The sequence below is a fragment of the Micropterus salmoides genome, unplaced genomic scaffold (assembly GCF_014851395.1).
Source record: "Micropterus salmoides isolate LMB-PRFRI ecotype aquatic unplaced genomic scaffold, ASM1485139v1 Ms_hic_scaffold_3, whole genome shotgun sequence".
Classification (NCBI taxonomy): domain Eukaryota; kingdom Metazoa; phylum Chordata; class Actinopteri; order Centrarchiformes; family Centrarchidae; genus Micropterus; species Micropterus salmoides.
In genome coordinates, this window is record NW_024042261.1 from 35,847,664 (window position 1) to 35,874,377 (window position 26,714).

General features: G+C 40.7%; 2 protein-coding genes across 4 annotated transcripts; both read left to right on the forward strand.

The window, feature by feature from the left end:
- The first annotated feature begins 215 nt into the window (after nucleotides 1-215).
- On the forward strand, nucleotides 216-10,462 carry zgc:154093 (uncharacterized protein LOC777623 homolog). 3 transcript variants are annotated; one of them, XM_038693285.1, is made up of 3 exons: nucleotides 221-373; nucleotides 1,026-1,114; nucleotides 7,888-10,462. In XM_038693285.1, the coding sequence occupies exon 3, from the start codon at nucleotides 8,469-8,471 to the stop codon at nucleotides 9,396-9,398; it is 930 nt and encodes a 309-aa protein (XP_038549213.1). In that variant the 5' UTR covers nucleotides 221-373; nucleotides 1,026-1,114; nucleotides 7,888-8,468; the 3' UTR covers nucleotides 9,399-10,462. The 3 variants fall into 3 exon arrangements, with proteins under 3 accessions (XP_038549212.1, XP_038549213.1, XP_038549215.1); XM_038693284.1 differs by lacking the exon at nucleotides 1,026-1,114 and having other exon boundaries at nucleotides 216-373; XM_038693287.1 differs by lacking the exons at nucleotides 221-373; nucleotides 1,026-1,114 and adding an exon at nucleotides 1,193-2,498.
- A 2,494-nt stretch (nucleotides 10,463-12,956) lies between these two features.
- ercc2 (excision repair cross-complementation group 2) lies at nucleotides 12,957-26,600 on the forward strand. Its single transcript, XM_038693042.1, has 23 exons — nucleotides 12,957-13,302; nucleotides 13,672-13,771; nucleotides 15,392-15,469; nucleotides 15,573-15,635; nucleotides 15,820-15,933; nucleotides 16,143-16,259; nucleotides 17,884-18,000; nucleotides 18,261-18,384; nucleotides 18,568-18,664; nucleotides 19,288-19,421; nucleotides 19,518-19,686; nucleotides 19,881-19,999; nucleotides 20,177-20,246; nucleotides 20,857-20,926; nucleotides 21,599-21,700; nucleotides 21,899-21,962; nucleotides 22,079-22,200; nucleotides 22,342-22,434; nucleotides 22,609-22,681; nucleotides 22,903-22,973; nucleotides 23,851-23,994; nucleotides 24,214-24,357; nucleotides 25,136-26,600. The coding sequence occupies exons 1-23, from the start codon at nucleotides 13,298-13,300 to the stop codon at nucleotides 25,226-25,228; spliced, it is 2,283 nt and encodes a 760-aa protein (XP_038548970.1). The 5' UTR covers nucleotides 12,957-13,297; the 3' UTR covers nucleotides 25,229-26,600.
- The last annotated feature ends 114 nt before the right edge of the window (nucleotides 26,601-26,714 follow it).

Sequence of the window (26,714 nt, forward strand, 5' to 3'; positions counted from 1 at the left end):
TTTTCACCCATATAGGACTTTACATGGAGGCTTATTTCATAGAAGAAGTGGCGAAAAAAAACTGTCTGTCTTTTACTCCCTGTCCCATAAAAGGATCTTGCCCTACAGATGGAGCCGCTGTGTTCACAGATGAGGATCTTAATTTGAAATCCCTAACCGGACTTCGTTTGCGCCTATTCCAGCTGGTTTGACGGTGAGAAGCTGATCCCTTCCTTTACTTTCTCCATCCAGAGCGCTCCAGAGACAGTAAATACCCCGCCAGTAAGAGGGTTACCTGCCCTGGAGCTGGCGTGTGTGTCGGTGGATTGTACGACAAGGCTAAACTACAGCGATTACTTTCCCATTAAAAGTGACGGAGCGACGGTTCTTTCTGGTAAATATCACTTTATTTGGGGAATTTGTTGTGGTACTTTATTCATGGGTTTAAATGTGGCCAGTGGTCGCTCGGTGGTCGTTGCCCACCTGTTAAATAGACCTTCTGTTTTCTATTGTGTGAACAACAAAAAGAGGAAAAACTGACTAGGATAACGTTTTATTTTTCAACATAATAGCCTCGGTTACTCCGCGTGTGACACTCCCTTTGGTTACAGCGTGCTCAACGTGCGCAGTTTCGCATGTAGGTATGGTGCAGAGAAAAACCTATTTTTTTTAATCCATGGAGAACACTTTACTCAACTTTTGAGACAGACTTGATAGTGATGTAAGCTTTTGATCAAATATTAATAACTGTTGTAGCTCAAGTGACATGAACTTGTTTTTTTCTAGTGCGTCTGGTAACACAAGTGATTTATAGCTGTATATGAGAAGGTATATTTGTTTCACTCATCCTCACTGTCACACTGTTACACTTTAGGCTGTAATGGACAATCTCACCCAGTCCAGGTTATGGTGGTCTAATTTCTAATTAGATTAAGTGTTACAGAAGCAGTCCTTTGTGGAGAACGTCCACAAATCAGAGGACAAATCAGAAATGGGGAAATATTACATCAACGTATCCAGTGACTGACATTTACTGCTACCTGTAGTGCGCCAGGAATAACTCTTCACTGTTGCCAAAGACAGGAGGTCTCAGCACTCGGCAGGGAGCCAGAGTCCTGCTGCTATCTCACACAATGTAAGTGCTGGAGCTGCACACTTTGACATTTTTATGTTGTTGTATTTTACATCTACCGCCAAATGTAGCAGTACCTGGGTTGTATTCATTTGCAAAACCAGAAGGCTCAGTTCCCTCGTCAAGCAGCCAATCAGAGTCATCTATATTAGCCTGATTGGAAATAGCTGCGCTGTATCTGTGACTGTCTGTGTGGATTAGACTGGAAAGAGAGAGATTTGTTCCACTGGTACCAATCAGTCAACCGGCCAGAGCCTTCAGGAGGACAGGGATGATCTCACAGGCTGCAGTTACATAACACTCACAAGGAGGGAGAGGGAGTTAACTAGACTTCTGCTTTATTCTTGAACTCACTATTTGTTATTTCTAATCTATGCTTCAGTAGTGATTGGACTTGGTCAGTATTTGTTTTTGATTAGGTATGCTGGTGGCAATCATGAAGCTAGGAGAGAGAGAGACGAACCAAAACCTGCTCTCAAATTAGTATAATGCTTTTTTCCTCAACACCCTGACAGAGATGAATCACTCAATGAGTATACATTGCCTCTAATCTAAGCTTATTCGTTTAGATTTACTGATAGTTAACAGTGTCTGGGTCTGAGCTAATATGGGACAGAAAGAGATAAACTGAATACACTGTCAACACATCACGACTCTAAAAATGAGAGCTCATTAAATCACAAACAAGAGGTGTATTACTTCCATATCAACCAGATAATAGACGAAATCCGCTTTACTTTTATGGTAAAAAAAAACAACAACAAACAGATTAGCAAACAAGCAAAAGACTTTTTGTGAACAATCGCGTGCTGTGCGCAGTTACGCACGATGCAAGGGACTGCGGAGGATAGCGACAATGAAAGGAGCGGTGCCGTCGTGCGTTCAGGCGCTTTCGTTTGTATATGTTTGTCCTAGAAGATGACAGAGCTCCGTGACTGACTGTCCTGCTGTAGTGGAGTCAAGCAGCAAATGGAGCCTGAGAGCAGAAACAGATGTCAGAGCAGCCTCGTTTGTGACGGATTGCATCATAAACGACCCAAATTCCAGCTTCTAGGAAAGGTGATTCATGAAGGAGAAACCACCTTAGGTTAGACATATTTTCTCCCTCATTGCTCCTTGTGGTTCAGATACGTCACCGGAAGGATGAATCATTTTGATTTATTGGAAAAGTGATTTTGTGATTTGTTTGAGTCCTTACTTCTTCAAAGAGTTGTTTGAGGGTTCAGACTTGGTTACAGAGGACAGAGTAGGCTACAGATCACAGTACAAGTGTGTGTGATTGACAGAGAGATTAGCCTTGGGATGGCTAATGGCTAAACTGTAGGACAAACACATTCATCTCATGCTTCACCAATGATCGAAAGCTTCCAATATAGGGCTATAAACAGTAAGTACACAAGTGTGTGTGTGTGTGTGAGTGATCTGATTACTTGTATCTTAAAAACTAATGTGTGTGTATTACTTTTTATGGACTTTGTGATAGCTAGATGGTTACTTTACTTTTATTTAGATTTTTGTCTTAATTAATCTAGAAAAGTAGAAATTTGTGCACATAAGTAAAAACAAAACTAACCAAAAAGTACAATGATTAGATGAATAACTTTTGTAAACCTATTATACAATATTCAGTAACTAACCTTCAGCCTGAGCACGAGTATGTGAGTGTGAAAACGTCATTGTTTGAATCCCCTCACTAATGATATAAAAAAAAAACAACCTCACTCACATTGAACTGAAAACTCAACGTTTGTGTCTCTTTAGCTCCATTTCAGCCTTCAGCCAAACAACACTAATGATTTTGTTCATGTTTTCACAGCTGTAAAAGAGCTTGCAGGTCATAAAGCAGAACATTTACCTCATTTACTTACATTTCTGAGTGAAAACAGGAGATAAAATGATGTAAAATAGTGCATTAGATTGGCTGTGAAACAATGTGATGATTGGAGCTGTAAAAAGATGTCAGTAGTTAAAATGAATAAATGAAAGTTTTGACAATTGTGTGATGACCAGCCTGTACAGTTCATATATCTAAGTCAGATCCAGAGTGCTGCGGATACATTTTCAAACAATAGCCTACTTAAAAGAACATTTTGACAATCTAATATTTAGACCTTCATCGTCTACACCAAAATGCATAAATCACTGGCAGAAACATTTACTGTATAATACTGAAGACATCAGAATAAATACTAGTTAAAATAGTACATTTTGCTTCACTTTCCAGGCGTACACATCGAAATTAAACAATCAATCCAATTTTTGATCATTTGTAACGGTTAAAGATCGTCCACCTATTTCATAGACTCCTAACTCTGACATTATAATAGTTTGTATTGTGGCTGCAAACTAACAATTGTGTTCAATTGATCATTTTGTCTGTGAAAGTTCTGTCTTCAAACGTCTTGTTTTGTCAACAGTTCAAAGATATTAGAGACCAGAAAATGTTCCACATTTTAACCATTAATCAACTATCAAAATAGTTGAACAGTATCTTTCATCAGTCGATTAATTGTTTCAGCCCTAGTTTGTACAGCAGAAACAAAAAGAGGACGATTTTTCCACTCCTCCCAAATCACACAGCTCATGCAATCTGTGCAGCTTAAGATCTTTGGCTTCCAGGTAAACGAGATGCAACACGGGCCCAACTGTTTAACGCCGTGTGCACATGTCTGGTTTTGTAATAGGAGGAAGAGCGATGAAGATGTGTGGTTTGTCGTCCTACAGACTTTAACAGACAGATTTTTGATATAATTTTCCTTATTTGGATGAACTTTTCCTTTAAGGCATAGCTGAAGATCAGCTCACGCACACCCGATCCTCCGTTTTAATCAATCATCAACGTGAAATATTTTTACATCAGAAACTGTCACTGTCTGCAGGACTCGCTCCACCCTTCTCCACAAGTTCTGACTGGTTTGGCTCTACACTGGTATTATTTTTATGTGCATTTGCATTGTTGTGGTCATACTTTTGTGTTAAAATGAGGGCTGACAAGTTAATGTGTCCTTTTTTATGACTCTCTGAGGCTTCAGTCAGACTGAGCTGTTTAAAATGTCATCTTTAACAGACTCTGTGGTTCAGATGTTCCTACGGAGAGATGGTGAGACTTTTTCTTTCTCATCTGTGGTTGAAAGATGTCTTTGCATCATGGTGTTGGAGGGAGAGAGAGAAACAAGTGGAAGGACACGGTGCTATAAATACACTCAGATACTCTAATAGATACTAAAAAGTTTTTAATTAACAATTGGAGAAGTTCTGTGAGTTCCAGAAATTACATTTTCTATTGGATCAGTTTTACTTTAACCTGTCTTGTGTGTGTTTTGTTTTTGGTTTTTTTTTAAATCAATCTTTTAGTTAAACCCAACCATCTCCAATTTTAACCAAAACCTAAACATTTACTTTACCTAATCTTAATTTCAAGGCTAACAGCCAAACAAAAGTACTTATAAAAAACATGTGTTTAGTTTATAAACTTTGCTGCAATGTTATAGATGAGCTACCCATCAGTATATGAATTATTTTAATTATTATTGCATATATGAAAGTTATGTTTTTCCATTTTTCAACATGAATAATAAGATAAATAGATAAATATTAGTGTGTTAGCATGTTAACATTTGGTAATTACTAAACACAAGGTACAGCTGAGGCTGATGGGAATGCCATTAGTTTTGTATAAACCCAATTATATAGTGGACACGAAATGTTGACTGGATGGTGGTGCTGGTTGAAAGATAGGCCTACAAGGATCAAAGTTATTACGTTCATCCTCTGGGGACTACGATGTGCAGTCACGTGCTCCTCGGATGGTCCCATTTCCCGAGCTGTGAAGTCGTTCTTCCGACTTTGGTGTGCGTTCAGGTGCCTTTAAGCTGGAATGTGGAAACAGCATGGACGCTGCTACAAAGATGTGTTGGATTAGCATTATCAGAGCATATAAACAACACAAAGACGATTTCGTGACAGTGAAGAGCATATAAATGAAATGTTAGCAAAACATTTATATGCAAAACGTGATTTTTGCACCATTAATCAAAAAGTTTCTTATCATTAACCGTGTTGCTCGCCATGTTTTTACGTGTATGTTGGCAACAACTCTCTTGTACCAAAATTTCTTCGACTTTCCAAGTTGTTGTTCCGACTTTTACGTTAATTTTCCCAGTTGGGTAATAATTTTTTCCGATTATTCCGACACCGCATGAATGCACAGAAAGTCAGGGCTCACCAAAGACGGTAGGATGCATCTTCTGGGAACCATGAATGTCAAAATGTCATGAGAATCCATCATATAGTTGTTGATATATTTCAATCTGGACCAAAAGGGCCGTGCTGCTACCACGGATAAAATACGTCCTTAAATTAAAAGTCCAATCGACAACTTGTCAACAAGTCAACAGACTTGTGTTTATCTGATCACGGTTGTGTGTCAGCTCGAGCTTATTACAACAGACGTGCAGTAATCGTCTCTGATCTTAAGCCTCACTCCCTCCTCTGGAGCCACTTACAACAAACTCATTACTCAGAACTTTAAGTCTCTTTTTATATACAAACGTTTGTTTACATTTAGCAGTTGTTTCAATAGTATTTAGATGAATAGATCTCAATGTAAGCAGCTAAGCGAACAATGAAACATAGAAAGTGAAATACTGCTGAAACCACATTTAAATGTAACATCTTAGAAACATTTCAAACAAATTAACCTCAGTTTTGAACTAGAAATATAACCTAAATGTCTTCTGACCTGAAAATCACCCATTCACTGCTTACTGGGTGGGATCTTTTGTGTGGGAGACAATAATTGCGCATTATAAAGCTTTTTAAAAGCATAAAGTACCTTTTAGAGTCATTAATCTGTATTTTTCTTTCTTTTCCGCTCACTTTAAGTTGTATGAAAACCCTATCGTTTATTATAAATGCAGCAAACAAGTAATAGTTTACCTTATAAATTAACTGCATTAAAAACAAGATTATTCCAGCTGTGAATTTTCTGGTCTTTTTATGTAACAGCATATTTTTTGTCCATGCACGTTAGACTAATACACAGTTTGTCCTACTTCTATCAAAAGCTTTGCAACATGAACAACTGGACTGAGGTTACATTATGTCAGCCTGTTTTGTCTTCACACATTAAAAGACGGGAAAAACCTGATAGCTGGTGGTGAAATCATGTCTAATGTCATTCAGGTGCAACATGGGAAATTTGTTAAAAGGAAAAACAACTGGAAGTTTGTGTTGTGGATTTCCAAAGAACTTCTGGTGAAACACGTTGACGTCAACTGCAGCCGATGAATCACAGCAGGAATCTGGTCTTCAGATAACTGAAAGCTCTGATCAATTTCAAATTAAAGTGAAAACAAATCACACTGCTTTACGATTCAAAAGACTATCTTACTGATCTAAGACTCCATTCTCATTTTTTACCTTACCTTATGCAGCAGCTCTTCTACTTTTATCCCTTAAAATAAAGTAATTAAATCAGAGAAATACTGATACTGTGAAGTTCACACGCATGGTGACCTAAACGTGAACCCTGAACATTCACGGGACGGTTTCAGATTTGACGACGACACGACGGAGGCGCAAATATTTCGTTGCTCTCTGCTGAAAACTCAGAATAGAAATTGGTTAAATTGCTAAGTTAAAAGTGAGCTTTGAAATCCTAAATCAAAACCAGTCACATAAACTAAACTGACTTTACTGAGATTTGAGTTTCAACACAAGATAATAACGACGCTGTTTTATGAAAATGTTTGTAGTTTCATGCAAAATTAAAGATGTACAAAAGTTTATTCCCTCAGAAATCAAAGCATCTGAAAACTAGTTTTCAGGACAAATATGTTTCTAAGGATCCACGGTCCAGTCCACACATTCCTCAACACGTCTCTTCGGTAAACATTCACAAGATAAACATCAACACAGTGATTTTTTAAAAAACTGTTTCTCTTCTTTGTAAACAGCAGTGAGCACAGAGCGAGGACACTTTGACCTACACAGCATTTGGACATCATCTGAAGTCACAAGATGTGATCAAGTTATATAAGAATAAAAACTGTATTCATGATTAAATAACTCTTATAGTCCAATTTACTTTATAGAAACTTGATGTATGAAGTTTGTTGTAAATATTTCTTCTTCCCTATTAAGAAAAAAAAGCGAGCGATTGTGCTTTTTGTGAAGGCAGGAGTTTCTGAATCCAAAAACAGAGCACGTCTTTAAGTGTAAAGAGTTAAATACCAAAGATCACAGAGCCCCTCGGGCTGTCGTCCCATAATTCAGTGTGTTTGTGTCAGGACAGAGACTTTAAGATCCTTCTGTCTGATAACAAGCCGCCACACGAGGCGAGGACGCAGAGCTTTGAGGCAAAAAAGCTTTTAAAGCCAACTATTTCCACGCAGTAATTTGTGTTTCCACTAACCAAGTCGAGGGGTCTTTGGGAATGCGTGGCCAATTTTCTGCACTGATTCATTGACTGACTCGCTGTAAAAGCAGCCTCGACACCCACAAGACCTCCAGTCGCACGTTTTCACATCATTTGGGGCGAGCAGACCCCTCTTAGCAAACACTCGGGATTCTTGGAGTGTTTTCCATCATATGTGTCCTCTGGCTTTCTGAAGAGAAGCTTGTAAATCTCCTCCCGCCTTCATTCCTCCCTCCCCCCTCCTCCAGCTCCTACCTCCTCCCTTTGCCTTCACCCCATCTATCTCCCCTTCCTAACTCTCGCTTCATCTCTTTCGGCCCCTTTTCTGACTCCCTTTTTCTCTCTTGTTTCTCCTCAGAGATCTCCAGCGTTTTGAAGTTACATTCCTGAAATTTCTCAGAAGAAGAACTCAGAAGGCCGACCCGACAGAGATCATATTCTTCATCCCTCCATCCCTTTTCTCTGACGGAGGATAAAGTGTGTGTGTGTTTTTTTTTGAAGAGAAGAGACCCCAGTGTTTGCTTGGATATGGATTTTCTACGTCTGAGAGAGAGACAGAGGGAGCTAAGCTGAGGTCAAGGCCTTCCTCCTCTCCCCCCCTGGAGTCACATGTCAGCGTGAGGCACAACCCCCGGGTTGCTATCGCTACACTGACCGACCTAAATACTTGTATACTCACTTGGAGAAGCAACACAGACTGAGTCACTCAGCTGGGAGTGGAAATCGACAGAAGAGCTTCTTATCAAGTGAATTTGCTTTGTGAGCTGTTGACACTGCTCTGTTTCTCCTGCTGGTTTTAATCAGACCTGAACCCATAGAGGTCCTGTCCGAGCCAGTGAGTGCACGCAGGAGAATTACCTTTCTCTCCGATACAGAGAAGCACACGGAGTTTTCTCTGAAGATACTGGAAACGCCTCACGTCGACCTGAAAGAAGCAGAATGCCAGCAAAGACGCCAATGTACTTAAAAACTACAACTCCCAAGAAGGGGAAGAAGCTGAAGCTGCGTGACGTCCTCTCAGGTGATATGATCAGCCCCCCGCTGGGCGACGTACGTCACAGCGCCCACGTGGGGCCTGAAGGTGAGGGTGACATGTTTGGAGACGTGGGTTTCCTCCAGGGCAAGATGAACATGCTGCCGTCCCTGAGTCGGACGCAGAACGGTCACTCACGCTCGTACAGCGTAGAGACGCGTCAGGATGACGGCTTCGCCGCGAGACAGGACTCGCACAACTACTCCTACAACGGTTACCATTATCAGCAAACCTCTGCCGGCCTGCTGAAGACCACCATCTCCATGCCTGTGTTCATCGCCCACGAACAGGCTCCACCCAAACCCCCACGCCTCCACCTGGACGACCCCTCCCCTCCCCATCTGCCTTCCCAGCAAAACTCCTTCCTGCACCATCAGCCGCCTACAGAGACGAGCCACAAACAGGCCAACGGCTACAACCACGCAGACAACCACAGCTCTCTGACGCTCTTTGAGAACGGCGTGGTGGGACGTTTGGCATCAGAGCCCTGCCGCGACATCTCCCTCTCGCCCTCCATGCGTAGGCTCGTCCCCTCCTCCGGCTCCTTCTCGGAGGTCTCTTCTGAGGACTCCATGTCAGAGACCTGCGGGCCCCCGGACGTTCGCCGGGGCCTCAGCCTGGACTCTGATGCCGGCCTGAGCAACGAGGACCTGAGGAGTGAACGCAGCGAGTCGCCCTGCGCTACCTATCATCCAGCCGGTCTCACAGCTTCATCCGGTGTGCCGCGGTCAGACTCTCTGGCGGGATTAGACCTGGATCTGGGACCATCCATCCTGGAGGATGTCCTGAGTATCATGGACCGCTACAAGACTGAGGACAACCGCTGTGAGCTGTGAAGAACAGAAAGATTAATGTGATGTACAGATATTTTTATACATTTATTGTTTATTGAATCCTTTAAAACTTTGCAGAGATGACGAAGGGACGGAGGAAACGGAGGGCGGAGAAAATGTCTTTCTTAAGAAGACAGCTGAGTTTAAACGTCCTTGAAAGACTTAAGAAAGGCGACAGGCACGTGGACGTTGTTGTAAAGTGCCGGGATGTTGCTGCCCGACTTGACAACAAGGCAACAGGCTGGTCCTTAGGAGCCTGAACAGAGCTCAGACTCATAAACATTCAAACTGTAAGATAACAAAGAGGAGAACTGCAGCCACTTTGTTATCACCAACCTTGGCAACACATTCCCCGTTTCTTAGGACAAAATACCAGACACTACCCACATGGTTTCTAATCTGACATGCGCTCAGAGCTCTCTGCTCGTTAATGGTTCACAGATTACCAGCTGAGTCTGATATAAATGTCTGTAGACTGACATGGGAGACACCGACAACTGTGAACAGAATCCAGGAGCAGCAGGATTTAACCACAGCTACTAACTTCGGACATCTCTGCAGCAGAGTTCAAATTATCCTAAACTGAACTGCAAAAATACATAGTTTTACGGTGAAGGTCATGTTCTGTCCTAATTCATTCTGGCTGCCTGAAATGTTTCAGAAGACTAAATATTAATATCTTCACTTGTTTACTGTGATTCAACACCAGATGAAATGTGAAGAACTTCTTCTGTAACAGATGAAGACGTAAGCTAAGAGCTAGCTCTACATGTCCTCTGGTGTTGCTTTAAAGAACAGCAGCTCTGACATTTCAGCCGCAGGTTTCTTTCTTCTGATCAGAGGGAAACTTATTCTTGTAGTTTAACTAATAAAAAAGCTTTACGTGTAAGAAAGGTGTTGCTTTGTAGATCATTCTCAAATACTGGTCTTTTAAAAACACTCTTTGTCCATGTTGTGGCTCACTGTCGGCCTCCCTAACATTCACTGTCTGCATTATCACAGTAGCCTATTATTCAAATGTCATTTATGCTGTGTGTATATATATAAATAAAAATATATATATCACTGTAAATGTACAAATAAAATGTTCCTGTAATGAAAATAAAAAGGCTTCAAGGACAATTCTTAAACATAAACATACATAGACATTAATAATCTCATATCTTGCTGTGTCTAGATACACACACACACACACACACACACACACACACACACACACACACACACACACACACACACACACACACACACACACACACACACACACACACACACACACACACACACACACACACACACAAGCACAGACATAATAATTGATAAATAATTCAAAATTAAACAGTAAATGGCAACCAACTCCCTTTATAACACACTGCTCAAAAAAATAAAGGGAACACTTAAACAACACAATGTAACTCCAAGTCAGTCACACTCCTGTGAAATCAAACTGTCCACTTAGGAAGCAACACTGATTGACAGTTTCACATGCTGTTGTGCAAATGGAAAAGACAACAGGTGGAAATTATAGGCAATTAGTAAGACACCCCCAATAAAGGAGAGGTTCTGCAGATGGTGACCACAGACCACTTCTCAGTTCCTTTGCTTCCTGGCTGATGTTTTGGTCACTTTTGAATGCTGGCGGTGCTTCACTCTAGTGGTAGCATGAGACGGAGTCTACAACCCACACAAGTGCCTCAGGTAGTGCAGCTCATCCAGGATGGCACATCAGTGCGAGCTGTGGTAAGAAGGTTTGCTGTGTCTGTCAGCATAGTGTCCAGAGCATGGAGGCGCTACCAGGAGACAGGCCAGTACATCAGGAGACGTGGAGGAGGCCGTAGGAGGGCAACAACACAGCAGCAGGACCGCTACCTCCGCCTTTGTGCGAGGAGGAGCAGGAGGAGCACTGCCAGAGCCCTGCAAAATGACCTCCAGCAGGCCACAGATGTGCATGTGTCTGCTCAAATGGTCAGAAACAGACTCCATGAGGGTGGTATGAGGCTCCGACGTCCACAGGTGGGGGTTGTGCTTACAGCCCAACACCGTGCAGGACGTTTGGCATTTGCCAGAGAACACCAAGATTGGCAAATTCGCCACTGGCGCCCTGTGCTCTTCACAGATGAAAGCAGGTTCACACTGAGCACATGTGACAGACGTGACAGAGTCTGGAGACGCCGTGGAGAACGTTCTGCTGCCTGCAACATCCTCCAGCATGACCGGTTTGGCGGTGGATCAGTAATGGTGTGGGGTGGCATTTCTTTGGGGGGTCTCACAGCCCTCCATGTGCTCACCAGAGGTAGCCTGACGGCCATTAGGTACCGAGATGAGATCCTCAGACCCCTTGTGAGACCGTATGCTGGTGCGGTTGGCCCTGGGTTCCTCCTAATGCAAGACAAGACCTCATGTGGCTGGAGTGTGTCAGCAGTTCCTGCAAGAGGAAGGCATTGATGTTATGGACCGGCCCACCCGTTCCCCAGACCTGAATCCAATTGAGCACATTTGGGACATCGTGTCTCGCTCCATCCATCAACGCCACGTTGCACCACAGACTGTCCAGGAGTTGGCGGATGCTTTAGTCCAGGTCTGGGAGGAGATCCCTCAGGAGACCATCCGCCACCTCATCAGGAGCATGCCCAGGCGTTGTAGGGAGGTCATACAGGCACGTGGAGGCCACACACACTACTGAGCCTCATTTTGACTTGTTTTAAGGACATTACAAGTTGGATCGGCCTGTAGTGTGGTTTTCCACTTTGATTTTGAATGTGACTCCAAATCCAGACCTCCATGGGTTGATAAATTTGATTTCCATTGATAATTTTTGTGTGATTTTGTTGTCAGCACATTCAACTATGTAAAGAAAGGAGTATTTAATGAGATTATTTCATTCATTCAGATCTAGGATGTGTTATTTTAGTGTTCCCTTTATTTTTTTGAACAGTGTATATGTGTTGTGTGTTTGTCTCACCAGTTGTATTATTTAGACTGATAAAATCTTATGGAAGTGGTTATGGGTACTTTTTATTTTGAAAACTATTAAGCAAAGTCCCAGAAAACAAGCAGTAGTTTAATCTATAACAAAATAATCGTATTTATAAATTATTCATATGTTATGTTTTAAAAAATCTTAATTTATAAAGTAACTGTTAGGCTGTTACATAAATGTAGTAAAGTAAAAAGAGTGTGATGTAGTGGAGAAGTAGAAAGTGGCATGAAAAGAAAATACTAATACCTAATAATTTGTACAACACTTGAGTAAATCTACTTAGTTACTGCTGTGTAAGCGGGAATATCAAAGAAAACTGTTTAATATGTTTTTACAGACGCTGCCCAGGACCTCTGAGAATAGTGATGAACATGTTTGCTTCGACTCAGAGTTTTGCTTTTTTAATTTTGTAGGTTATGTTACATCATTAGTCGGGTTAATTAAATTAAAGTAAATTAAATCTTTATAATGTCGTGCCCTCTAGTGGCCACAGACAGGAACTGCAACCTAACTGTCAAGCCCGCGTCAATGCAGACTTGATAGCAAACTAACACTTCCGGTGGGGACGTTCAAAATAAACCTTTCAAAAAGGCAGTTGTGTAAAATAAAACACGCTGCACGGTGGCTCCGGTATTAGGAATATTATGCTCGAAGAAGGCGACTCGTGGTTATTTAGTACCTACCATAGAATGTGATAAAAGATATATATATATATAACGTTATATCTTCACCCAATGGAAAAAGGGAATACGCCTTGAAGCGTTAACTCTGCCAAAAAAAAATCATAGAAGAAGAAGTTCAAGAAGAGTCTGTTGCTCACTGCACTGTTTTTGTTTTTCTTTACCGACACACAAAAAGACTCTTTCAAAACAGCAAAAGTGACTGACAAAGAAGAGGAGCGGCTGCTACACGTTTTCCCAAAATGAAGTGAGTGTTTCTACTAACACAGACGATAAAAAAACATTGTTAACTGTTAGTGTTAGCTTGATTGCGTTAAGGTTAACGGTACTGTAGCTAACATAATTTAGCTAAGGTAACATTAAACCTGCCGCTGACAGCTGCAGTTTAGTCAGGTTAACGTATAAAAAAAATCTGTTTTCAGACCGTGTGTTTGTTCAATTAACGTTAGATATGAGCTGCAGAACCAGCGTCCACATTAGCTTAGCTCCCGACACATGTCTGAAGTCCAGTTTGTAGCTGCTAAGTTACACGAAGCTAGCGTCGTTGCTCTACTTACACACAAAGAGGAAGAAAGTCTCTGAGCTGAATCTGCTGCGTGTGTGGACTTTATTCCAGGCTTAACATCGAGGGTCTGCTGGTGTATTTTCCGTATGACTACATATATCCTGAGCAGTACTCCTACATGCTGGAGCTGAAGAGGACACTGGATGCTAAGGTGGGTGGTGTTTATGTATCCCTCTGTTTATTATTGCACAGGATGCAAGACGAGACATTCAGTGGGATTAAAAACAGTGTAGCTCCGTTTCATATCCTACTGCTGGTCAGGCTGGTGTATTGTATACCTCCCATCTCCATCATCAGCTGCCTTTAAGACATCCGGAGCTGGAATGAAGATGAACCTCCTCCAACAAAACAGCAACAAGAGAGAGATCAGTCTTATGGCCTGGATAACACTCTCTCCTTTGAATCCCACATACAAACCATCACTCGGACTGCCTTTGTCCACGTCTGCAGTATCTCAAAACCCACCTTCTCTCTTACACTCTGGCGCTGAAACTTTCCTCCATGCCTTTGTTTCTGTTTCCATGCTAGACTACTGCAACACTCTCCTCACCGGTATCCCCAACAAACTCATCAGTCGACTCCAACTGGTTCAGAACTTTGCAGCAAGACTCAAACAAATCACACCTACTCTTATCAAACTTCACTGGCTGCCTGTGCAATACCCGATTAAGACCGTACTTTTCACATGTAATAACCTGGCACCTACCTCTCTGACCTCCTCCCAGTTTATGCCCCCTACCGCTCCTTCCGCTCCTCCACTGCAGGTCTCCTTGTCACCCCTCCATTCTGCCTCTCCGCCATAAATACCCGAGCCTTTAGCTGCCTGGCACCCAGGCTTTGGAAAACACTACCCGCTCATGTCGGCAGATTCAGTTACATCTTTCACAAAACTCCTAAAAACACATCTTATTTTAGACTTCTTTTAAATTTGCACTGTTTGGATTATTGCACCTTTTTCTTACCTTGTATGAAAGATGCCCTTAAGTGTCCTGAAAGGTTTCACCCCAAATAAAATGTATTTTATGTAAACACACACACACACTACAAAACACAGTAACACGTTGTCCAACTGAAGAATCATAGTATTTAATGGCAATACAGATACTGTAGTTAAGGTTTCTCTACCAGAGGGAAATTGTGATGCTGTGTCTGTGATGATTGATTGTGGTTAAAGGATATCAAATCAGATCAAATCATTTTTTATTTACAAAAGCTCTGTAGCCTGCTGATTTTTTTTTTTTGTTATACAAAGGATTGATCAGCATTGAGTGAGTGAAGAGTGCGAGCTGGTGTATACAGTGTAATTAGCTCAGCTAGGTAGGGTGGTGCAAGTCCATGCAAGCCCTTATAAGTTAAAAGGAGGACCTTAAAGTTAACTCTAGCTTGCACCGGTGACCAGTGAAGAGAGGCCAGGTTAGGTGTTACATGTTCAGATCTTCTAGTTATTGTCAGGATTTTGGCCGCTGCGTTCTGGACAAGTTAGAGTGAATGTTTGTTCTTTGCCTGGCGTAAAACATTGCTAACATGCCTGAATGTATTCGGAACAAGTTGCATCTAGCTGTTACGATAGAATAGATCATTTTTATGAAAATTACAATCTTTAGTTACTACTAAGGGGAAACCATGTGAGGGGAATTTTGTACTAAAAAGACACAAACCCAGTTTGTCTCCTAGCGACTGATTTTAACACGAGTAAAAAGATGGAGTTTAAAGTATCGTCACTTGATCAGAGACTTACTTACACGGTGTTAACTGTGCTGTTGACGTTCAGGGTCATGGAGTCCTGGAGATGCCATCAGGAACAGGAAAGACCATCTCTCTGCTGTCTCTCATTGTTGCCTACCAAAAGGTGAGTTTATCTTTGTTAATGTGACTTATTGCTATGGTTCACTCTGGCTTCCCATCAGCCAATGCTGCATGAATACCTTAATACGTTTGGTTCTCTCTCTCAGGCCTTTCCTTTGGAAGTGACCAAGCTAATATACTGCTCCCGAACAGTTCCAGAGATCGAGAAAGTGAGTCAAGGTCAAATAAAATCACACTCGGCACAAACTGATGAAAAGTATAATCCATCGAACATAGATGTTTAATCCCAGCAACAACATTTGATCCTGATGAAACACATCTACAACAGTATTAAGATGATGCTTTAAAAATCATCATAACTTGTGGCGTATATTTGATCCGCTGTCTGATAAGGTCGTGGAGGAGCTGAGGAAGTTGATGGAGTTTTATTGCAAGCAAACTGGAGAGAGCAACAACTTCCTGGCTCTGGCTCTTTCCTCCAGAAAAAACCTCTGCATCCACCCGGAGGTACGAACAGCTGCTGTCCAGGACAAAGCGGGACCTCACATATAACAAAAAAGCACGAACACGCCAAACATACACATTTAAAGCTGAGAGAGAGAGAGATAAAGCAGCCAGTACCATGCTTTCTGTCCGTCTTTGTGTCTGCTGTATGTCTAAAAGATTAAATAAAAGCTCCTCTGCCTCGACTGTAACCAGTATCTGCTTCCATCCAGGTGAGCTCTCTGCGGTTCGGTAAGGAGGTTGATGGGAAGTGCCACAGTCTGACAGCATCGTACATTCGTGCACAGCGCCACAGCAGCCCCGACCTGCCTGTGTGTCGCTTCTATGAGGTAACAAGTCACCTGAATTCATCCAGTTCAGACCAGCCGGTATTTTTATAATTGAAGTTTGAGCTCAAAAACACCTCATCACAATATACCGTCACTCTTGGATAACATCTAAACGATGTAAGCGAGTGTGTTGTTGAGGGTAAATTTTAACACAGACACTTGATAGTAAAAATAATGATAACATTTAGTTTGATGCTCCATCAGAGGCGATTAAACTAAATGTTTCTGTTGAAAGACAGTTTGATTAGAGCTGAAACTAACAATAATTTTCTTCACGTTTAATTGTTTTGTTTTCAATAAAATATCCGTGAGAAATTTCCTTTATACTTTCTTAGAGCCTGTGACGTATTCTGATGGCTTGTTCTGTCATATTTCACCTGAACTAAGATGCCCACTGAACTTCACGTGCGCAAAGTTTGTGATTGTACCCAGACGCTGCTGACACGAAACCATTTGATTTTCACGCAAGCATGTGACCGGACAAGAACTGACCATTTAGCGTCTGTGCATGTGTGACCGTTATTTACAACATGACTCTAAATAGGTTAAAGCAAACAATGAGAAGTTCTCACATAACAGGTTGTGTGGAACTACAGACAAGAGTTCATATCTGGTTTCCAGTTGTCTGATAAATCTCTCAGGTGCTTTGCTCTGGCCGTACAAGTTATGCAACATCAGCGATAATGTGAGTTTTAAGGTGGAACCGTGTACATTTTTATTAAGATTAAACCAGACATCTCATACCAAGCAAGGATCCAGCTGACGTTAAAAAGAGTTTTTTTTTAAAAGCAGCCTACAGTGTAATTTCACCGTATGAATCAGGTACCACAAAAACTAATTGGAAGAAACCAAGACAATGGGGAACGAGGGAGTAACTTTAGAATTATAATTATTATAAGCAATATTTTTGTAAATACTGTGTACCCATGTGGTACAGTACTTGGTAACAACACTGATATTCTGCAGAATTTATTCAGTAATTAATGTCTTTTGCAGTTTTGATATGCAACTAAAACTGCAGGGGTACAGAACGGTAACAAAAGGGACTGTTGGAAAATCTCTCACTATGTAAATGTTGTTGAAGAACAAAGAAAATATTGTTTGTGTTCCCAACATTACCACCAATGCCGGGATACAGCAGTGTCACCTCGGGGTAGATTCTGCAGAACAACAGTGTTGTATTTCCCAGTACTGTTTCCCCCCGTAGGTATTTCACAAAGAAAATTACTTATTTCTTCTTTTCTCTAAAATGCCTGTCTGTTACTCTTTTGTTCCCCATATTCTTATTATCTTCCGCTGTACCTACATATAAGTACTAGTAAGAACCGGTAAATATTTGATTAGAAGCTGATTTGTACAACAGAATCACACTGTGATTAATTAATCGTTGTATTATAAGGCTTTTTGATTTAAATATTTTACCTCTCTTTTTTGAGTAAAACCTCCCGTCAGCTGCAGAGTGTGCTACACTTTCACTAGCGCGTGCATTTCCTTAAATCCATCCAGAGTTGATGTGATTTCCCCCCCCCCCCCTGCTTTTCTGTCAGCTTCAGTGTATGTGCACATATCTGTCTTCTGCTCTGGTTTCCTTGAACCTCCTCTCGTTCCACGTTTGTGTCTGTAGGAGTTTGACGCGGTCGGCCGACAGGTGCCTCTTCCCGCTGGCGTCTACAACCTCGACGACCTGAAGGACTTTGGTCGGAGGAAAGGCTGGTGTCCTTACTATCTGGCACGCTACTCAGTACGTTGCAGTACAGACAGATACAAACATGAAATGTTTAGCCTGGTGTGAAAATGCTTTTCCTAGTAATTTGGGATGGATTTATAGCTGGCTGAGCGTTACACAAAGGCAGATCATTTATTGAAAACCACATTACAGATGCTTGTAGTGGGAAGGAGGTAAGAGGAATCTAAACTGAAAAAACCACAGTTACTTTTTACTGAATAATGTTATGTATCTCTTAGCTTGTCCTGTTATCTCCTGTATTTATTTCCTCTCAGATTCTGCACGCCAACATCGTGGTGTACAGCTACCACTACCTGCTGGACCCCAAGATAGCTGACCTGGTGTCCAAAGAGCTGGCCAAGAAGTCTGTAGTGGTCTTTGATGAGGCTCATAACATAGGTAAAAGGGAAGATCTGTCACAGTGATTAATTTAATATGTAACGATCACAAAAATCTGAGATTCATTTAATTAATTATTTAAACTATTTAATGTAATAATGACTCCGGGGAAGAGCTTCATTGTTTCATATCTTTTTGACCCACTCCCTTTACTTCCTCCTGTTTATTTCCCTTGCTCCTCAGACAACGTGTGCATCGACTCCATGAGTGTGAACATCACCAGACGAACACTTGACCGCTGCCAGAACAACGTGGACACACTTCAGAACACCATACAAAAGTAAGATCCTGGTGGAGGCCAGCAGCAAGTGTACTGAAACATTTAACTCATTAAGTGCATCTCACTTAATTACATTTACGTTTGCATTACTTGGAAAAATGTTTATTATGTGTGTCTGCATTTATTGATATTCTGTTTGTAAATTCAGTCGCCCAACAACAGTTTTTTAGGGTAAGTGGAGATACAAATACGCATCTCATCAAAATCTAGTTTCTACCAGATTCACGGTTGTTTTGTAGCATCACACGTGGAAAGAAAATCACACCAATAAATAAACTTCTAGTCTCCTCCTGTACGGTTCAAAAAGGGGGATCATAAAAAGGAAAATGATTCAGATCTAAAGGTAACTAACATCCTTTTTTTTTACTGCAACCGTATCCTCAATAATTGCGGTTATATAAATCATATTGAATTGAAAATAAGGAATAATAAGGAAATTGGGATTATCCCATTGAAATACCTATTTCCAAATGGTCTAGAAGGTAAACCCAACTTTTGTATGATGTTTGTGCGTGGGAGAAGTTTGCCTTCGGGCCCATCTGCCAGAAAGCCTTTCACAAACACTTGACAGCCGCTGTTTAATGTGAAACCAAACCTGCTCCGCCTCCCCCGCTGTCTGATAGGATAAAGGATACAGACGCTGCTAAACTGAAGATGGAGTACAGGCGATTGGTGGAGGGGCTGAAGGAAGCCAATGTTGCCAGGGAAACCGACATCTACCTGTCAAATCCTGTGTTACCAGACGAAATTCTTAAAGGTATGCCCACTGGCAGCACTAAATTAATGTGGTTTTCAGACAGAAACACAAATATGAGTCTCCAAAAAGTTGACATTGCTTTTCTCCCTCTCTCAGAGGCGGTGCCCGGTACTATTCGCACAGCAGAGCACTTTGTTGGTTTCCTGAGACGTTTCCTGGAGTATCTCAAGTCCCGTCTGAGGGTCCAACATGTCGTACAGGAGAGCACCCCGCAGTTCCTCAAAGACATCTTCGACAAAGTCTGCATCGACCGAAAGCCTCTCAGGTCAGTGTCTGCGCCAGCAACGCATAAAACTAAAAATTAACCTTAAATTCTCACCTCAGACCTTTTTAATATCTTCCTTCCACAATCACTTGTGTCAGTTTCCCACTCTTACTAGCTCTATTTATTTCTTCAGATCCTCATTTGGACACATTTTCTCTCCTGAATATTTCTTCCACGCCGCTGTGTCTCTCCAGGTTTTGTGCAGAGCGCTTACAGTCGTTGCTACGAACTCTGGAGATCGCCGACATCGCAGACTTCTCAGCTGTTACTCTCATCTCCAACTTTGCTACCCTGGTCAGCACCTACAGCCAAGGTACTAAAACACACATCTTTAACACTGAAAGCCGACACTGTTAAATAATATATCACTAATATACGTGGTAGAAGTCATATTCAGTTTCTGATATCTCCCAATTGTTATATTTGGTTGTTTTTATTATATTTTTTTAATTTGAACTTAATTAAGCATATTTTGTCTTTCTGTCTGAAGGTTTTACTATAATCATTGAGCCCTTTGAAGACAGAACTCCAACCATCGTCAACCCTGTGCTGCACTTCAGGTGGGCTTAATAGGTTGACAAATATTTTTTTTAATTGGGGAAACAGTATTGATTAATGTCTCTCTGGTACTGTCTGGTCAACTCAACCAAAGCAATTGATGACTTTGAAAAAGTAGTACAGATGCTGCAACGATTAGTCAAATAATCAATTAGTTGTGAACAATGAAATTAATTAATTGCTATTTTAAAGAAAAAACGAAACGAAAAATGTGAATATTTTCTGTTTTCATTAGTCCACTATGACAGTTAACTGAATATATTTGGGTTGTGGAAAAGAAGTCATTTGAGCACGTCACATTGGGCTTTGGGAAACACTGGTTGACATTTTTCACAACTTTCTGGACCTAAAAACTAATCGATTAATTGAGAAAATAATCAATAGATTAGTTAGTTGCAAGATATTTCAGCGACAAAGACCGAAAAGCCTAATTCTGAAGCCCACAAAAGAAAAGCAGTTGTTAGCACATCATTTTACACAATAAAAAAAATCTTCATTTGACGTTTCTCTTGTTTGTAATTAGTTGATTACATGTTGAGAGCATGCAGGACTAAGTCTGTGTGACATTAACTGTGAGTATCATATTAACATGTGACTTTGTTCCCCTCTCAGCTGTATGGATCCATCTATAGCCATCAAACCAGTTTTTCAAAGGTTTCAGTCTGTCGTCATCACCTCGGGGGTAAGTTGGTTACCGTCTTTCTTCTCTGCTCAATTTACAGTAATTTCAGTCCAGAAAAAAAACAATGTCTACTTACAATGCCTCTGCAGAGTGGGGATTACTTAAAGCAAAGAATAGTTTTCAGTTTGTTCGAGGTTTTTTTACTGGATACTTTTCATCTATAATCTTGCTTCTTAAAATATTATCCCGAAATTTCAGTCATGTAATTTTGTCACTTTGTTTTTTATTTATGTAATTGTACTTTTGATGATTTGCATCATAATCTTGTGTACTTTGTTGAAAATTATCGGAGTTGGTTGCAAATTATTGCAATTTCTTTATTCACACCTGAATATTAAATTATTCCTTCTTTCATTCTGGAAAATCCACAAGTCATTTTACATTACATTTTAGTCATTTAGCTGGCGTTTTTATCCAAAGCGACTTACAATTGCTATATATGTCAGAAGTAGCAGTGGGAACCGACCCCAGGTCTCTCACACCTGAGGCATGTGTCTTATCCACTTATCACCATCGCCGCCCCACAAGACAATATCGTGATAAAGCTATTTGATTTTCTGTTTCGCATGAAGTCACAAAATTCTGTGTTCCCCCAAAAAAAGACTGTTGTTGTGCACTGATAAATGAAAATACCTGCTCTTATTTTGACTCTGTTCTGTTTGACCTCTTTAGACTCTCTCCCCACTGGACATCTATCCCCGAATCCTCGACTTCCGCCCTGTTACAATGGCATCCTTCACCATGACGCTGGCACGGACCTGTCTCTGTCCCCTGGTGTGTAACTACACTCATTCAAAAACGCATTCACTGTGGCGGCTCTGGTGGATTGCAAAAGAAATTATGGAACTGGTCTGACAAATTGTGTCACAGAAACTCTCCATCCTTGACCACATGCAAACCCTTAATCACATCATTTACACACTTAAAATTGTATTTTGTCTTATTTTTCTTTCTCTGTTTCATCCTGTATAGATTGTTGGCAGGGGAAATGACCAGGTGGCCCTGAGCTCAAAGTTTGAGACCAGAGAGGACTTTGGTTAGTAGTATAGTCTCACATTTGTTTCTTTGTCAAAACATAATACCTCAAACATAGTATTCTTTGTTAAAATATAATCACATTACTATTTCATTTTTTTATTTTTTTGTTTCTAGCTGTGATTCGTAACTACGGCAACCTACTTTTAGAGATGTCTGCGATTGTTCCTGATGGCATCGTGGCGTTTTTCACCAGCTACGTCTACATGGAGAACATAGTGGCGTCCTGGTATGAACAGGTCAGTGTGTGGACAGACACCGCGCACCCACCTGTGCTGGTTATTTAAAACATGGATCCTAATTAATCTTTTCACTTAAATCAGCACAGCACATTTGTCTAATGTTTCCCAATGTGTGTTTTTGTATATGTTTGTTTGCAGGGCATCCTGGAGAATATCCAGAGAAATAAGCTGATCTTCATTGAGACTCCAGATGCTGCAGAGACGAGCATGGCCCTGGAAAAATACCAGGAGGTCAGAGAGACGCCTGTCATCTAACTTTATACTTATTAAATAAGGGGGAGTAGGGAGACAAAATTATAGCACATGCCTGTGATTGTTCCATTTAGCAACAGTGGTGCTGTAAAGGAATAAAAGCACCCTCGTGGTAATATTTTATCTTGGGATTTGTCTAACTCTTCTCTTCAGGCATGTGAGAACGGCAGAGGAGCCATCCTCCTGTCTGTGGCCAGGGGAAAGGTGTCTGAAGGAATTGATTTCGGTAAATGATCAGGATGCTGCACGTTACTAAAATGACTAACCAGGAAACTCCCTGTGGGGAAAATGTGGATCTAGTATAAAGTAATGAAAGCAAACAGTAAAAGCAAAACAACAGATTTCTTTATGGTTATATACAATATAAAGGTTCAACGTCGTATGTGGGTCTGTAGAGGTCTGTTTATCAACATAATAACAATGAATCTTGTTCTGTTTTCTGTTCAGTGCATCATTTTGGCCGAGCAGTCATCATGTTTGGAGTGCCTTATGTTTACACGCAGAGCCGCATCCTGAAGGTCAGAACTATCCCTGTTTTTCTGTCTGCATTTTACTTGACTGTCCGAATTGTGGGTGAAATTTTCGCTATATATCTGTTAACAATCCCACAATGCAATGCATCACATTTTATAGAATGAATTACTATTACTAAATTACAGACATGTGACTCTCCACCTGTTTAGTGATGACTAAACTAAGTGTCTGAAATCTCAGAACAAACTATCGAGTACCGGTATCTATTATATAGTGAATGAGGCGGTGATTTCGTACGCAGCCCACGTCTTCACTTAACTCACAAATAAAGGACTGGTCAGTCTGAAACATAGTGATTTTAAAAACAACAAATGATGACCAAAATACACAAAACATACCAGCAACATGCACTGAGTTTTCAGTTTATTATTTACACATAGAAATAAATAAATGACGGTACCTCTCCGTACGCAATGCATTTAACAACACCACAAACTACAGTCTCCAAAATGACCATTACGTTGAATGAAGACCTCTCTACAGTTTCAAGGAGGATTTATTCCAGTATTAGACTGCATTTGTTTTATCTCGGTGTACCTAATAAACTGGTAACTGAGTGCCTATTTCATCGTTCACCGGTCCTGAAAAGTGATGAAACACAAGTTACAAAATATACTGTATAATATGGTTGATTGTAGTGCTGATTTTATTTTATATACTTTCCTTAACTCATTTAATCTGTGATCATTGATCTTGTGTGTTGATGATGGTGTTTAAAAAAGGAACAAGCACAGATGTTTTCGTATGTTAATTTGTAAATCTCATGTCCGTCTCGTCCGTTCCTCAGTCTGACAGTTTTGTTGTCATCACTCTGTTCGTAGCTTCACCGTATTTGTTTCCTCACTGATTCTCACGTTTTAGGCTCGTCTGGAGTACCTTCGGGATCAGTTTCAGATCAGAGAGAATGACTTTCTGACGTTTGACGCCATGCGTCACGCGGCCCAGTGTGTGGGAAGAGCCATCAGGGGAAAGACTGACTACGGACTCATGATTTTTGCTGACAAGGTGTGTTTCTACCCAGTCTAAATGGTTTTTGGTCCTGCTATACTACAACATGCCTATAAACATTGCACATTTTCTTAGCATCAGCCTGCTACACATTCACTGCTGGTAGGTCCCATTGCAACCACGCTCCTCTGATTTTAGCATTAAAGTAGGAGCAGATGTTTTATTGCCTTGAGTGAAGATCAGTCAGGATGTGATCACTCCCTCTCACGTCCACAGCGTTACGCCCGAGCAGACAAACGTGGGAAGCTTCCTCGCTGGATTCAAGAGCACATCAGTGACGGCAGTCTGAACCTCACCGTGGACGAGGCCGTCCAGCTGTCCAAACACTTCCTGCGGCAAATGGCTCAGCCTTTCAGACAGGTACGACTCACCACACACCAAGCACCACACCACAGGTGTGCTTCAAATTTGTCTAACTGAAATTACATTTAAGTGATTTGTTAACTACTCCGACATCAAAGGTAAGGTCACCTGAAGCAAAAAAAGGAGCAGAGCAAGTTTAAACTCTTGTCTCTTTTGTGTGAAAGGCCAGAGGCGATGTGGGTAAAGATGTTTGAATTTAGTTATTCCACAGTTAACTTAAGCATATAAGTTATAAGTCATAGTCCAGAGAGGACATGCATGTACTTTTAATAACTTCTCATGATCATGAAAATAATTACAGATATTACCTCACCAGCAATCTTAACTTTTGTCCCTCTTGTGTCTTGAAAAAGTTGAACAATCAGAGCGTGGACTATACTTGACATTTTCATGAAAGCGATACATTAATAATAATAATTTTGAGGTTGTGCAGAGTCAAAATAAACGGAAGAGTAAAAAACTTGGAAATGAAAACAGTAATTTTATATCTACTTTGATTTTTGCGATCTCACTTCGCAAGTTAGTCTGTTTTGTCGTCACTTGAGTTCTCACTTGTTTCATAGAACAAATCAATAGTTATTAGCGTGTAGCAGCTTCCGCCTTCTCTTCTCTTTAATTTTAAATTACTTAGAGCTGCACAGTGAACAAGTTTCATTTAACAAGACACATAAAATAGTTGACAAGGCAGTCTGTGATCACTACATTCACCTTCTTGTTTCCCTGATTTTTATCTGTCTCTAATGATCTCTCTATGCCTCTGACCCTGTTTCTCCAGGAGGACCAGCTGGGTCTGTCTCTTTTAACTCTTGAGCAGCTGGAGTCGGAGGAAATGCTGCAAAAAATCAATCAGATTGCCCATCAGACCTGAAGGTGACATACACTGAGTAATGTTATCACAATGGCTACGCCCATGATGGTGTCAGCAACTCTTAGAATGACATCATTACTGTGTGATGATTAGACCTGATCCAACAAGATTTAATTTTAACTTATAGAGTCCCTTCCCTTCCGGTGGACCACTATGGGACCTTATTTTGAAAGAAATATGTACAGTAGTCGATATTATAGATATTATCACTAAACAAAATAAAACTTAAAACTTAATTCTCTGTTAGAAGCTCTCCTTCTCTATGTAGTAAACTCCACATATCTGGTAAACAAACCATGACAAGTATTTAAATCACATGCTGGCCCAGGTCTGGTGATTACATTAATGATTTCTGACTGTATTACCGGCAGTCCTGTACGTAGTGGTTAGAAGGTCTGAGCCTCAAAAAAGGCACCAAGCATTCAGTATTTCAAGTCACACACTGAGTCTACAGAATATTAGCCCCTCGGCTCTCACTCAGACATGGCTGTGTTTTTTTTTCCCACTCTCTGTATAAGAGAGAACATCCCATCAGATCCAGGTTGTCCTACCAGTTAAATCTATACACCCACCAGAATGTGACAGGATTTTGCTCGATGCACCTTTGGTCCACTGGGTCAGCGCGTAATTCACTACCTTTGTAGCTGATTGGCATGTTAGAAATCCATTCAAATTACTCATATTTAGTTTTTTAATTAGTTTATGCAAATAGTGCTTCAGAAAACTGAACTGAAATGCTGGAAATATTAATTGATTAATATACCATGGTAGTTAAAGTCAGCAGTCTGTGTGAAAGTAGAAGTGTGATCAGTTTTATTTGTCCTGAGTGTATCTTACTTGGTAACCATGCAGCATTTCATATGGGAGAAGGATTCTGCAGTTTTATTGAAAAGGTCCTAACATTTTGTATACTCAGTGTATGTACTCAGTATTACAGATCACTCACAGATTCACCGAGGGGATATAACAGAAATATCAACAACAGTAATGAATCCTTTCCATTATGATGAGAAAACTTTTATAGTTCTAAATGGATGTGCTATATTATAGCATTTCAGAGTAGATGTATTCCTTGTTAAACCAAAAGTGAACACGTGCTGTTTTTAAAAAACAAATTGTTTTGATGACAAACAAAACAAGAATATTTGTTGTAAAACCATCATCAGTGGGTCAACATGTTGCATTAACTACAGAAACTTTATTCCATCTGTGGGTGTAACATCGGTCCATGTAGCGTCTGTCATACAGACAAGACTACTGTTAGTTTCCTTTTGCTATTGCAACTGTACATAGTCACATTTTTTACTGAACGTGAGCTTTTTGTGTCTGTTTTTCAACCAGGAAGTTGAAATATAAAGGTTTGTATTTAACAGCTGGCTTGTGTTTTTCTTCTTGGGGAAACTTGCCTTTCCATCCTAACAAAAACGAGTCTAGGGCAAATACTTGAACTTAATACTCAAAAAGAATGACAGTACATTATATACAG

Coding starts and splice junctions, on each gene's coding strand:
- zgc:154093 (XM_038693284.1), top strand. CDS start 8,469: ATGCCAGCAAAGACGCCAATGTACTTAAAAACTACAACTCCCAAGAAG.
- ercc2 (XM_038693042.1), top strand. Junction 15,636..15,819: donor CAGTTCCAGAGATCGAGAAA/GTGAGTCAAGGT, acceptor CTGTCTGATAAG/GTCGTGGAGGAGCTGAGGAA. Junction 18,385..18,567: donor TGATGAGGCTCATAACATAG/GTAAAAGGGAAG, acceptor CTTGCTCCTCAG/ACAACGTGTGCATCGACTCC.